The sequence below is a fragment of the Ctenopharyngodon idella genome, chromosome 1, assembly GCF_019924925.1.
Source record: "Ctenopharyngodon idella isolate HZGC_01 chromosome 1, HZGC01, whole genome shotgun sequence".
NCBI lineage: Eukaryota > Metazoa > Chordata > Actinopteri > Cypriniformes > Xenocyprididae > Ctenopharyngodon > Ctenopharyngodon idella.
Window position 1 is genome coordinate 20,441,369 of NC_067220.1, and position 14,687 is coordinate 20,456,055.

Genomic DNA, 14,687 nt, shown 5'->3' on the forward strand with positions numbered 1-14,687 from the left:
GCTGAAAAATTTCATACACGTACAAGCAAACCCTCTAAACCAGCGGTTCTCAACTTTTTTGACCCCAGAGCCCCCATTGTCCACAACTATATTCGAAGGCCACCCTCCCACTCACAAAAACTCACAATTTCTTCCTAATAAAATATTTTAGAGCTTGGCATACCTGTAAAATGATTATTCCTTGTCTTATATCTTGATTTTTAGTTGTTTTAACTTATTGTAATGCTTATTTTGTCTTATTTAAAATCATTTTAAGTCATCTTGAGGCCTGTTTGGAAGTCTGCTGAGGCCCTCTTGTGGGCCTCCGCCCCCCCTGTAGAGAACCACTCCTTCTAAACCAGTGTTTTAATGATTTTATTCTTCTTATATCAGTTATGACAGTTCTTAGGCTCTGTCTACAGTTGGATTAGTATGTGTTCAGAGGTCCAATTCCATATGACTGGGATTATGTAAAAAACAAACAAACAAAAAATGAACAGAATGTTTGTGCACGTTCTTCCCTTTCTCTTGAGCTCAGCTGAACAAAATAGCAAGAGCAGAAAAGAAACTGCTCAATACAATATAATATAATATAATATAATATAATATAATATAATATAATATAATATAATATAGTAACACAAATGTTAAGTGCAGTGCATGTAACTACATTTCTTTAACCACTAGAGGGGGTAATAGATTTAGAGATTACTTCACATTAACATCATAGAATTACTACTCCCAATATTTAAGATTAGTTTCTTTGTAACTTTTTTGGATTATAACAATGAAAATCTCTCTTTTTTTTTTACATTGATATCAATAACCAAACACACAGAATCTGATATCATAACCAAACACATTTTATTAATGCAAATTATTGAAAACCATACATAAAATACACAACTACAGCACAAATCTGCATGTGTTTTACAATATGCATTAAACTTTAGAGCAATAAAGATATCTGCGTTTATGCTCAAAACGCTATAGCGTTCACAATGGGACTTTTTTTCATCAGGTTGTTGTAGCGAAACCAAACAGTACGGTACAGAATGAAGCCGAGACATCCACTGAGCTTTAAAAAAAGGGCTGAAAAGTTCTGATATGAAATGAATTAATATCTGTACAAGGCTTGAAGTGTTTTGTTTTTTGTTTTGTTTTGATTACATAAACTAAATGGTTGAAGCTGTAAGTCTCAAGTATGGAATACCGTGTCACACCAACATAAACGCAAGCATGCACACACACATACACGCACGCGCACACACACACCTTCTCTCCAGCAATGCCTCCTCTACAGTTGAAAATACCCCCATCCCTTGACAGCACCGTTGCCATAGCTACCCACTGTCAGATCACATTACTCCAACTGCTGCGTTGCCATGGTATCAGGCTTACTGTCCTGGTTGCTAGGGTGCTGGCCATTCCAGGAGCTGCCGTTTCCAAGTGTCGGTGAGTTGGCGAAGTCATGGAGACCGTCATCATGGAGACCGTTGACAGGGTCGTATTGTTCATTCTCTAGGCGTGTGATCAAACGCTCGTCCACGTCACCCAACTCCCCTCCCATTAGAGAGGGCTCCCCTACCACCATCACATCCTACAGCGAGAGAGAGAGAGAGAGAGAGAGAGAGAGAGAGAGAGAGAGAGAGAGAGTTGACGTAAACAGAGACGCAGGGGGTCGAGTGAGAGAGAGGGGAGAGAGAATGGCGGGGGTGTAGAAAGAAAGAGAAGCAGAATCATTTATGGCTGTTATTCTTGCAATAGGACTAATGCAAGCATACAGTAAAAAATGTGCACAACTACAAAAAAAAAATGTGTATGATAATGAATATTGATACATACATAGAAGAATGTGGCGTACACACACGCTTTGTTAAATACGCAGTCATACACATACACACACATACACAAACTTGTCTCCAGACACTAGCTCTTTGGTCTTTAATTAGAATTTTTTTCAGATAGAGAACACCTAAATAACAACATATGTGCTAATTAAGCAAATTTGCATTGCTAAGTAGCTCGTTAAGACAGCACATGCTGCGTGATAACTGTCTGCATGTGTCACTCACCTACCTAAGCTCCGCCTCCAGCCACCCGCCACCCCTCGTTTCCCCGGCGACACGTTTAGGCTGGGGACCAGAGACGGACAATACTAATTATCATCAAAATCAATTACAGCTAATTAGTCTCAATTACAAACAAATTAATCAGAATAGACAAATGATTATATATATTCAAAAAAATTACTCTAACATTACAAATTACAACCACACTGGAAACTGATTGTTACTTATTATAAACAATACAAACAATGTAATTCAGGTATTGATTTGTAATATAAATATTTGAATAAATAATACATTGCACAAAATATTACAATATAGAAAAAAATATGATGGGTTAATTTACTAAGCTGCTCTCTCTGTCCTTTCCTTTCTATACTGTTTATTCTTTGTTATTTCTTTACACACACACTCACACACACATATATGTACAGACGTTCTCCATATATTCATTTTAGTATATCTCTCCTATATGATCCATTCAGTGTGGACCGCTGCTTCTCTGCAAGTGTGCATGTGACTGTGGCTATGTTCAGAATGGAATACTTGCTTAATACGTACTGAATATTGTGCAGTATATACTTAATTTAAAAAAATGTTAAGTGAAGCAATAGGCATAATAAATGTTTCAACCAGTAGTACTATGATGCACTACAATTGTCATGTAACCCCTTAAAGTTTAATTCAATTAAAGTTGCTCCAAGTATTGCAGCATATATATATTAAACCGCATCTAACATACAAGTTTGGAAATATATAATATATATGTGTGTGTGTGTGTGTGTGTGTGTGTATATATATATATATATACACACACACACACACACACACACACACACACATACATATATATTTACAAACTTTTATGTTAGATGCGACTACTAGATTTGTCAGCACTAAAAATGCTGGGTTAAAAACAACCCAAGTTGGGTTGAAAATGGACAAACACAGCAATTGGGTTGTTTTAACCCAGCGGTTGGGTTAAATGTTTGTCCAACCTGCTGGGTAGTTTTATTTGACTCAACTTTTGTGTAAAAATTACTGTATTGCTTGTTTAAAATGAACCCAACGTATCTTGGAAATTAAGCTTTATTAATATGTTTAATAAATAATAACTAAACAATTAACATTTCTTAAATAGCTTATTAATACATGTTCATTTTTTTTATTGTTGCCTCTAGTAATTATGTGTCGGATTTTTAATTTCCAACCTATTTTGGGCTCATTTTAAGCCATCCATATAGTCATTTTTAAACAATAGCTGGGTTAAATAAAACTACCCAGCAGTTTGGGCAAACATTTAACCCAATCACTGGGTTTGTCCATTTTCAACCATTTTCATTTTTTTTTTCAGATGCGACTAATTAACTTGACAGCACTAATATATATATATATGTATGGGTATATATATATATATATATATATATATATATGTATATATATATATATATGCGCTGTTTGGATCATCATTGTGGGTTTTTTTAACATTTATAATGCCTGTTTGTTACTTGAAGAGGATTAATAAAGGTTTAAAAAAATCATTCTGTTGTATAGCCCACTGCACATTTTAATATATGTAGTTGGGCCGAGTATTCTGTCGATACAGAAAATTAGCATACTGTCCACAGTATATATACTATATACTGCAATAATCGTAAGGGTAGTATGGTTGTGTGCTATATATACATTCTGAACATAGGCTTAGAGCAAGCTGTGTGATGTACCTGTGAGGGTAGGCTGAAGTTATTGGCTGGGCTGCGCTTCTTGCTGTTTCCTGTGCTGCTATTGGACGCGCTACCAGCTGAGTTCCTCCTCCTCCTTCTCTTTGTTGCTGGTTTGGCTGGCTCTGCTGTCAATCAAAACATAAAAGCGGCATAATGCAAATCGAATCAACATTGCATTTAATAAGTGTTGTAAAAAGTTATGAAAACTGAGTGAACCTGTTTAAAAATGGGTGGTTGGATTAATAGCCAGGTGCAAATACACAGCATACTGTATCTCTGCTTTAAAACACTAATCAGTACTGCAAATGAAATCAACAAAAGAGTGGTGGTGGAGGAATAAACAAAACTCAAGATGATATTCTAATGATATGCTTTACGTTTTATGGAGGAGAACAGAAAAAAAAAACTATATTTGCATTTCCCAAGGGAAATGCCAGTGCTTGCACTGCAACAAAAGAATAGTGTTCATTTTATATTTTAGGCTTCAGTTTTGAGTAAATGAAGCTTGTGACACTGAGTATTTCGTCCCGTTTTTCAGTCCGCTGCACACAGGAATCAACACAAGGGCTGAATTAGGAATAGCATACTATCATAGTACTCTAATTGATACTAGTATGGTATGTCATTTCAATTCTGCCATAGTGCAGTGCATTGCGCAGTGAAAGCGTGGCTTTACTGTGAAATGTATGCAAGAACTGCAAGATCAATCACAATTCAGTATGCAACAGATATAAGAAAGAAGACCAATCTCAATACAGTAGGCAAATATATCATCGTTGCTGTTGGTTACATGTTTAATGCAGAACAAGAGAGAGAGAGAGAGAGAGAGAGAGAGGGAGACAGTTATGAGTGTAGAACAAACCCTAACTAGAATGTTTAAGGAAATGTAAAAAATGAAAGAGCACAGATGAGCATACATACATTTTTTGGAATTAGAGGGAAATATTTCTGTCTTGAAGTTTGGTGAGGGTCCAACTGAAATGAAAGAAATGAATAACAGTCAAACCACAATACTGCAATTCAGAAACAAACATTAACATATAATTTCAGTAAATAATAATGAGGATGCAAAACAGTAAAGAGGAAAAATTGAGGGAGAGTTGCCTGAAAAGAACATTAAGATTATTGTTCAGGCAAAGTGAAGGAAAAATTGTCAAAGAACAGCAGGTGGTAGTTATTTAAAAAAAAAAAAAAAAAGAGCAGTAAAATAACACATAAATAACAACACAAGGTCAAAAGCCTTCATTAATTACTGCAGATCACAAACCCCCTAACAGCCTTGTTCAGTACTTTGAAATGTTAATAAGGAATATGAAATGTGTTTACAATGTATGAAACAAACTACTGTAAATTTAATGACATTCTGTAGCTCTTGAAGAGGAGAACAACAGAAAGAAATGAACGCTGAGGGGGGAAAGAGCAGCTAAACAATGCTGGTGTTACTGTATTAATCTTTCATGACAGACTGTATTTAAGAGAGAAAGTAAGCTAAGAGGAGCCAAGAAACGAGAACTAATGAATTAAAAATGTTGAGAACTAAGAATGTTGGAGCCAGGGTTAATAACTAAAACTAAATCCTAAAAAAGATTTTTGTTACTTGAAATAATATAAATGTTAAGTGAAAAGGCAACATTTCTCATTTTCATTTTCAGCTTAGGTAGTGTATTTGTGTGTGATCTTATGGGGACATTTTTTTTGGTCCCCATGAGGAAAACAGCTTATAAATCATACTAAATGAAGTGTTTTGAAAATCTAAAAATGCAAAAAGTTTTCTGTGATGGGTAGGTTTAGGGGTAAGGGTTAGTGTAGGGGGACAGAATTTAAAGTTTGTACAGTATAAAAATCATTACGTCTATGAGAAGTCCCTATAAAACATGGAAACCTGTATGTGTGTGTGTGTGTGTGTATGTGTGTGTGTGTGTGTGTGTGTGTGTGTTTTACCTGGTGGTGTTGTCATCCTCTGCCACTGGTGAAAGAGGCAGGTCTTCAGACAGTCTCTGGGACTCAGTCCATATGTCTTATGCCTAGACATGAGCTCCTGCATCGGCTCTAGAATCACACACAACTACACACAAACAAAAGAATCTTTTCACTCAGTTGTTTAACACAATTTAATGACCATCCGTAAGAGAGTAAGTGTGTTTAAATGTGTGTATATGTGATTATAACCTACTCTGAGGTAGTTCAGTGTGAGGTTGGTAAGTCCCACTCGACTGATGTTTTTGGACAGTTGTTCCAGAGCTCCAGGGTCTTGTGCCTGACAAAGACACACACACACACACATGGACACACAAGTCCATTTATTCACTCTCTTATTTTGTGCTCCATCCAGATAGAGCTCTAATTCATTACAGGATATGTTTCCATAGCAACATCCTGACAGCTTAGCTAAAAGGTTTGGATGCTTTCACCTTGATTGATAAAAAAAGGGCTGAAATACATTTTGTTGTACCATAAACTGCTACCTGCGAACATGCCAAACAACTGCATGGTTAACATAACATGAAAGGAAATTGGATTATCTAGAATACAACTAGATAGTTTTTGATTATTCTTGAATGAAAGTGCTGTAAAACTTAAAATAGTGTTGTAAATGTTATATATGTAAAATGTTATTTACATTTAAATGTTTAGCTAAAAGCTAAAAGCTAAAAGCTAAAAACGTCATTTTGACGCAACAATATTGCACTCAAATAAGCAGTACTTGGCTCATGTAAAGAGAAACTGACTAGTGAGAATACTATTTAACATACAGTGTCAGAAATAGTAAGGACAGTGTTTTACTCTTGTTAACAATGAGTGAGAGTATGAGTCACATGAATTTCTGATGCAAAGAGAAGCGCATCTGATTAAAAAGTGTTTGTATTTTAAAAAGTAAAAGTATTTGACTTTCACATTTACATTTTGCAAAGGATCTGAAAGACACTTTTATCTAAAATTGCACTCAAGATGTAAAATGAATTATTAACATACACCCTGGGAATCAAACCCATGACCTTGTGGTTGCTAGCTGTTTGAGCTACTGCTTCTCCATTATTTCTCCACTTAATTTTCAGCAATATTATTGATTTGACTGCACTCACACTATTGGATAAGAACTCAACTTAGCTGGATGACGACATGACTGTTTTCTGCAGAGCTGCGTTATAGCTGAATTGAACTCATTTCATAATTTATGTACTTTACACACACTGAAATGAATCAACACTGAACTGAATTCATCTGAATAATAACTGTTTACTATTATCTTTTTAGAGCCGCTTTATAGCAGAACTGAATTCTGTTTGCATCACTGAATCGTTATTTTCCTGTTTATCACTGTAAAGCTGCTTTGAAGCAATCTGTATTGTATAAAGAGTTATATAAATGAAGGTGACTTGACTATTTGAGCTGCTGTCTGAGTTACTACTGTAAAAACTGTATACTGCATATTGTTTTATCGGATGTTAAACAGTGTGCAGCATGAAACAATAAACATTACAAATTGTAGCTTGTTGCCAAATGACCTCACATTTACATCACTGAAAGGAGGCCAGTTATCATCAAAAACAAAAATAATAATTAAATTTACATTTTTAATCTAGTTTGGAATAAAAATATATCCTTATGTCTGGATGTCTAATCAAATCAAAAATCACAAGCATTGAAAAAAAAAAATCAGCTTTGCCATCACAGGTATAAATTGCATTTTAAAAATATTAAAATAGAAAACAATTATTTTAAATTGTAATAATATTTTAAAATATTACTGTTTTCAATGTATTTGTTATCAAATAAATGTAGCCTTGGTAGGAATAAGCAACGTCTTCCAAAAACATTAACAGTACGCATTATGAAACGATAAATATTTTAAACATTAGTATGCTACATTGTAGTGAATGTTTAAAGGGTTAGTTCACCCAAAAATGAAAATAATGTCATTTATTACTCACCCTCATGTCGTTCTACACCCGTAAGACCTTTGTTCATCTTTGGAACACAAATTATGATATTTTTGTTGAAATCCTGCATAGCCAGCAATGACATTTCCTCTCTCAAGATCCATTAATGTACTAAAAACATATTTAAATCAGTTCATGTGAGTACAGTGGTTCAATATTAATATTATAAAGCGACGAGAATATTTTTGGTGCGCCAAAAAAAACAAAATAACGACTTCTATAGTGATGGCCAATTTCAAAACACTGCGTCAGGAAGCTTCGGAGCGTTATGAATCAGCGTGTCGAATCATGATTCGGATCGTGTGTCAAACCGCCAAACTGCTGAAATCACGTGACTTTGGCGCTCCGAACCGCTGATTCGACACGCTGATTCGTAACGCTCCGAAGCTTCATGAAGCAGTGTTTTGAAATTGGCCATCACTATATAAGTCGTTATTTTGTTTTTTTTGGCGCACCAAAAATATTCTCGTTGCTTTATAATGTTAATATTGAACCACTGTACTCACATGAACTGATTTAAATATGTTTTTAGTACATTAATGGATCTTGAGAGAGGAAATGTCATTGCTGGCTGTGGAGGCCTCATTGAGCCATCGGATTTCAACAAAAATATCTTAATTTGCGTTTCGAAGATGAACGAAGGTCTTACGGGTGTGGAACGGCATGAGGGTGAGTAATAAATGACATTATTTTCATTTTTGGGTGAACTAACCCTTTAATTCTTATAAAAAATCAGAGTGGTGTCCCGTTATCATCTCGAAAACAAATCTGGTTTTTGGATTTAAATTTTAAATGTAATTTTATTTCATTTTAATAATCAAGATAGAGCTGATAAATTTGTTGTCACTATTACTTCTGCTTCATTTGCAGTGATGGAAATCAAAGGTCAAGTCTAGCACACTGCATTATGGGATATGGTATTCAGAATAGTGTGCTCTGTTAAAAGCTGCAAATTTTGGCCAATGTAGAAGGTCATCCAGGTCATCTTGTATGAGAAATAATTAGGACGATTAATTGATTCACATGAAAATGAACTCACATTAACAGCCAAGACACTGCGGGGAATGAGCTCACTGTAGTGTGTGATAGTGAAGTGCCATGTTTTGATTCTCATGAGGTCATCAAAGGTGAACACAAGAATCAGACGACCTTCAGTACAGACCTGTGAAAAAAAAAAAAAAAAAAAAGCAGGTAGAGAATCAGGTCTGTGTTGCGCGACTGTCCCTTACACCCTTCGGTTTGCTTGACATTCAATTAACACTTTTGTTTAAAACTTTCAGGATGTAATAAGACAGACACCACACAAAAAACACAGACATAGTCTTCCAGTCATTGTTACACTTAATGTGAATTCTGAAATCATAACACCGACTTGACCGGAGAAAAACATGCGAGAGAATTACATCTAATGACTTTTTGTTTTTCATTAATTTAAAGCAAATCAAATTACACGGTTCTCTCATTAAAGCAGTATTTTCAGCACAAGCAGAATTCTGTGTGGAACTCTGAACCCCAACATTCTGTTGCCGGGGGAACGGAGGGTAGCTGCGAGGTTGGCATAGCAACGGGAGGGATGTAATCCCAGCAGACACGCTCTGATCAATGCCTCCAGTACACACACACACACACACACACACACACTCACACACACTTGGGAACTGTATCTGTATAACTTAGCTACAACATACAGTCTTCCAAATCAATATTTAATTCACAAATGTTCATTTACTAAAAAGCAAAGTTGGACAAAACTCTCTCTCTCTCTCTCTCTAATTGACAACTGAGAGATTCTGCATCCTATAGTGGCGTACCATATGAATATTGCATAGGACACTCGTGAAATCATACGTTACACTGGTCTTATTAACAAGACAGCTTTGGGAACAAAGTATTTGTCATCTGATACAAATTATAGAGGCAAGAGCATATTACGAACAGTATTGTATTATAAGAGAGGTCTCGAAATAGTGTAACTAGCAGACTTTTCTATTAAAATCATCTTAAAATTTTAAAGCATAAACCTATAGGATAGAAAAAAAAGAGAAGCAGTTTTTGTGGATAAGAGAGAGAGGCAGAATGAGGGAGGGAGGGTGAGAGAGAGAGAGAGTGAGGAAGAAGCCGAGAAAGAGCAGGAGCGGGAGGGAGAGGGAAAGAGTGGGGGTTATATTTTCCTTTTTTGTTTTGTGCAGTTCCAGCCCAGAATTCACAATGAGGAATACATTAGTGCTGAAAATGAGGAAGCAAAGACTCAGTGAGCCAGACTTGCAGTACCTTAGTGAATGTAGGTTTGCCATGTTGTGTTGTCATTGTACAGTGATGAGAGTCGACAGTAATAGTTGAGTTGTTGAACGACTCCTTTGTTTGTTTCAGCTCAAAAAACAACTCATAGACTCCTCCTTCGAACAGAGAACTGAAGTAACGAGGGATCAGGGTGCGCCCGATGGCTGGGGAAGAAGGAATGAGAGTGAGAGAAACATATGTGGAGAGGAAAATTTCATTCTGAAGACATCAGTTGCATTCGTTGATTAACAAACATAAGGAGAAGAATGGTATGGACTCCATACCCAAGCAATTATTCATTTATGGCCATATGATGAAAGAAACTCAAAGTTAGGCAGCACACTGGCCGAACACCTGAACTGGAAACCATAAATGTGTGTGCTTGTGTGTCTCTGTGTGTGGTCCCCTAAGAGTTAGAAACAAACAGGCTACTGAATGCCGCAGGCATTAAGTCCAGCAGGCTGTGCGTGCGCACAGAACAGTTAGTGCTCTGGAGCTGTCAATCACTGCAGTAGAGGTGTGTGAAGTCTGCAGGCCCATATTTATTTGAACACCCCAGACCTGTCAATCAAATCTCACCACATACACAGTGAATAAAGAATGAATGAGAATGAGTGAAATCCAGCACAACTGTGTGCCTGTCTAACTCTAAACAGGCTGAAATGAATCTAAATTCAAACTCTACCTTGGAAAGAGAACGAGAGACAGGCAGATAAGAGTGAGCGAAAGATAAAAAGAAAGTGTATACATTTATGCTCAAACACAAATATGCTCACAGATCTTATTCTCATTTATTTGATTATTAATAATTAATTATTACTATGATCAAGTGTACACCATGATTTCATTATGTTTTGATGTTTACAATATTTACTGACAAAAACGTTATTTTAGTGTCCTTGTTACACGTTACATGTAGTTACTATATTAATAACTATAAATTACGCATACTTACATTTAATTAAACCTATTCCTAACCATAACCCTACACTACAGTAAGTACTTGTAGTTAATTAATATTACTCAGTACTTAAATGTAGAATTACACTAACAAGGACACCTTAAAATAAAGTGTAACCAACATATGTGCCAAGTTGTTACTTGGCCATGAATATTCAGTATATTTTTTAGTTTTTGTAAATCTTTTATAACATTTTCAAGAAAAGTTTTACTTTAATTCATTTAAAAATGACAAGTAAAACGTAATAACACATTTAAATCATTATTTTCATACATTTTTAAATATATTTCTCAAGGTAAAAGTTTTTTTATGAATATCCAGAAATTATTAGTTTATAAATATCATAATGTTTTTTGTTTTGCATTTTACAACATGAACAAACCTTGCATGTCATAAAAATGTCAAAAAAGCTGACTTACTGACCTTGACACAAAATCATGACACTCTCTATGATATAATTTCCTGATTTATGATTTTTTTTTCTGCATGTTGTTTGCACCACAAATAATAATAAGCAGCTCAGCAGTTTTGTTAAAATATTTTTCCCAAGAAATAATATTACAATATTATGCTAAAGAATAACGTTCTTTTATTCTTGATATGTGGACAGTTGTATGACCCTGACATTTTTATTTCATGGCTATCAAAAATATCAACATTTTAAATCAGAAAATTAAAAATACATTAGTCATCGAATGTATGTACTGCATTTTTTAATGTATTTTTTAAATAAATTAATAAATACAAAAACAAAAAACAAGCATCATGGACTGACTCAACCAAATGTTAAATATTTAGGGGGGCTAAACGTAAAAGTTGAAGAATCTACCATAGAAACCTGTATTTCAAACACTTATAATATGAATTTTGTGGCAGGTGGTCGGGGTGGGGGTTCCCAGCCTATGGCTCTGCATACACTTACTGTATGTCTTGGGTCCCTCCTCCAGGCAAAATGAGAGAGTTAGTGTGGCATCTTCTTCAAAAAACTCAGTGCAGAATGCATCCCACCACAGAATATCACAGTCCTATGGGATCATACATTAACACACATTTAACACTGAGTGAGACAGAAGAGAGGCACAGAAGTACTTGGCCCCTAAATGACCCAAAATGACCATAATTAGGCCTGGCACAGTGATTATCATTTCAAAGCTTACTGTTTATTATAAACACACACCCAAGTTGATTCGCCCCATTAAGGGCAGCAATTTACACCACAAATCCAGCCAACTACCACTGGCTTGCTACTGACATTCATTTGATTGTACTGGACATGATTATACCAGCCCATAAAGCCACAATAAACTGTATTGTGACAGCTCTTGCACTTCAGTCTTTGTGTGTTATAAACGTGTAAGAGAAATATTAGACTGTGAGAAAGGGGTGTTTCTATAGGTCATTATTCCAATAGTTCAGTCTCTCTTAGTGCTATCTGTCAAATTATTATGTGCTGAATAGCATTTTATACACATTTTATTTCCCCCCATTTATTCACATTGCTTTTTCTGAGTGTAGGCAATATTCTAAAAGTACAAATTATTGTGGATTATTTTTGTATACACACCGACGGCATCAGCAGAAGCAAATATTAACAGCTTGCACTGCAGTTTAAATTGGGACCTACTGAGGAATTATGTTCTTTTTTAAATATACGTCATACACATGGTACAGCAATACTGGTCACATTGCACTGTTTGTCTGTTCTCGTCTTATAGTAAGTTCTATAATAAATCACACTGCCACATAAACATCACCTTGCTGTTTGTGTTTCTGAAAAAAAAAAAAAAAAAAAAAAACACTATAAAATCAATAGTGCATTTGGTATTTTACCAAACCAGTGCAAAGGACTAATGCGTTTTGTGTTCAAATCATATTCAGTGAAAGCCCTTGAATAAGTTCAGTTTGTAACAGAATAGTGGGGTCACACTGTGGTAATGCAAGAGGAATAAATTAATTTGTTAGGGTAATTTTTTTCCATTAGGGGACCTTTGGCTACTTGAAATATTCAAAAAAATGAAACTTATTGAAATTATTTTTCATCTATTTTAAGACGTGTAATAAAGATCTGATCATGGGTTTTGCATGGGTTGTGATGTTTGGATTTTTGTGATTTTGAAATTTTGTGATCAACAATAATGATGTTTGAAGACATTTATTTCAGTTTTAGAGATAAGTAGTAGTCAATTGATGTATTTATTTAATGTACTTTTGTGAATTTTACAAATAACCTATAAAAAAAAATAAAATAAAATTGATTTGAATTTTAATCTTCTGCTAAATGCTAGTCTGCTATCCTACCAGAGATATGCTTCACTGTTCACTTTTTATTTCCATCATATCCAAATTGTAACATATTTTTAAAACTGTTCTCCAAAACGTTATAGAAATGACAGCAGTATTTGAAACAGAATGTTATGACATTAAACACATAAATACATGAATTGATTTAAGTCCTTTTTGGAAAAGTGGAAATTAAAAAATCCGATTTTAACACTTTTTTTAATCATTTTATCATAAAGTAATTTTGTAGGAAAAATGTTCCCCTTTAAAATCATCTTAGTGGACAGAAAAGTTCTCCATATAGATTGCGTGATGAATCTATTGATCAATAATCTATTAGCTTACCTAAAATTAATGTTTAGAGGTTGTAAGATTTACTTTATACTTTATGAAGAAAAATGCTAAATGCAAAGTCCTAATCTATTGTTTTATTTTTGGTGATCACTCACCTCAGGCCGGGACTGGAGCCGTTTGTTGAGCTCGTGCATCCGGTACTCCGGCTGCACCGGGTAGGGCGCGTGTCTCCGGTAAAACGGACCGAAAGGAGAGGAGTAGAAGGGGTCTCGCGGCGCGCCGGTCATGGTTTCTGTTACCGACAGCGCGCGAGGAGCGCATCCACACGCCGCACGTGGAGCACGACGATCGTAAACATACACACACACGCGCGCTCGCGGACACACGGAGAGATGCGACTGTCAAATCACACGCGCGCTCTGCTGTGAGAGGAGAGGAGAGCAGGAGAGAAGGAGAGGGGGAGGGAGGACTTCACGAAGGGAAGGGGGAGAGACGAGGGAGGGGGTGGAGGAAAGGAGAGAGGCTTCTGTAAATTGGAAGGTCTTTCCTTACTGTACAGTCTGACAAGTTGGCCAATTAGAGCAAAATTCAATGGAATGCAATCACTGTTTGCTTTTATTATGTTTGCTCGGACAAAATCCCCGATACATGTCATCAATAACTATAGCAGAATGTGCTACTGTAGGTTACTGTAGATAATATAGTTTGCTAATGTGTAAATAAACTGCGCACAGCATAGCACATATTTAATGCAGAACTGCAACTACAGCGTGTGTATGTGTGTGCGCGCGCTTCTCTACTTGTATTTTTCCATCTCTCTTTCTTTATGACTCACACAAGAGACTTGCTCTCCCACATACATACAGACACACATTCTCTCTCTGATTTTCCCTTTCTCACTCTCTCTCATTGTTTGGAGATATATGCAGATTTTTTTTTTTTTTAACAATTTACTCTTTCTTTTCATTTTCCATTCATTTTCAGTAAAAATTCTCTTATGTAATGAGAGAAAGCGAGACAGATAAGACAGACATGTAGAGGGAGAGAGTGAGTCCATATGGATTCTATTACCCTCTTGTTTTAGGGGGGAAGCAGGGCCCCAAAAGTTCACCTCCTTTACTTCACTTTCTTTTTCCCTCTCGGTCTCTCTTTCTCATGC

The 14,687-nt window shown here is 35.7% G+C and overlaps 1 protein-coding gene across 3 annotated transcripts; it reads right to left on the reverse strand.

Annotated features, from left to right (window-relative positions):
- Window positions 1-824: 824 nt before the first annotated feature.
- On the reverse strand, window positions 825-13,985 carry ldb2b (LIM domain binding 2b). Of its 3 annotated transcripts, none has more exons than XM_051863401.1 (10): window positions 13,684-13,984; window positions 11,877-11,979; window positions 9,985-10,157; window positions 8,753-8,875; window positions 5,946-6,029; window positions 5,714-5,837; window positions 4,694-4,747; window positions 3,773-3,897; window positions 2,055-2,114; window positions 1,414-1,579 (listed from the first exon to the last, which is right to left on the reverse strand). In XM_051863401.1, exons 1-9 carry the CDS (start codon window positions 13,813-13,815, stop codon window positions 2,055-2,057), a joined length of 978 nt encoding a protein of 325 aa, XP_051719361.1. In that variant the 5' UTR covers window positions 13,816-13,984; the 3' UTR covers window positions 1,414-1,579. The 3 variants fall into 3 exon arrangements, with proteins under 3 accessions (XP_051719195.1, XP_051719361.1, XP_051719281.1); XM_051863321.1 differs by having other exon boundaries at window positions 1,431-1,579; window positions 2,059-2,114; window positions 13,684-13,985; XM_051863235.1 differs by lacking the exon at window positions 2,055-2,114 and having other exon boundaries at window positions 825-1,579; window positions 13,684-13,983.
- Between the last annotated feature and the right edge of the window lie 702 nt (window positions 13,986-14,687).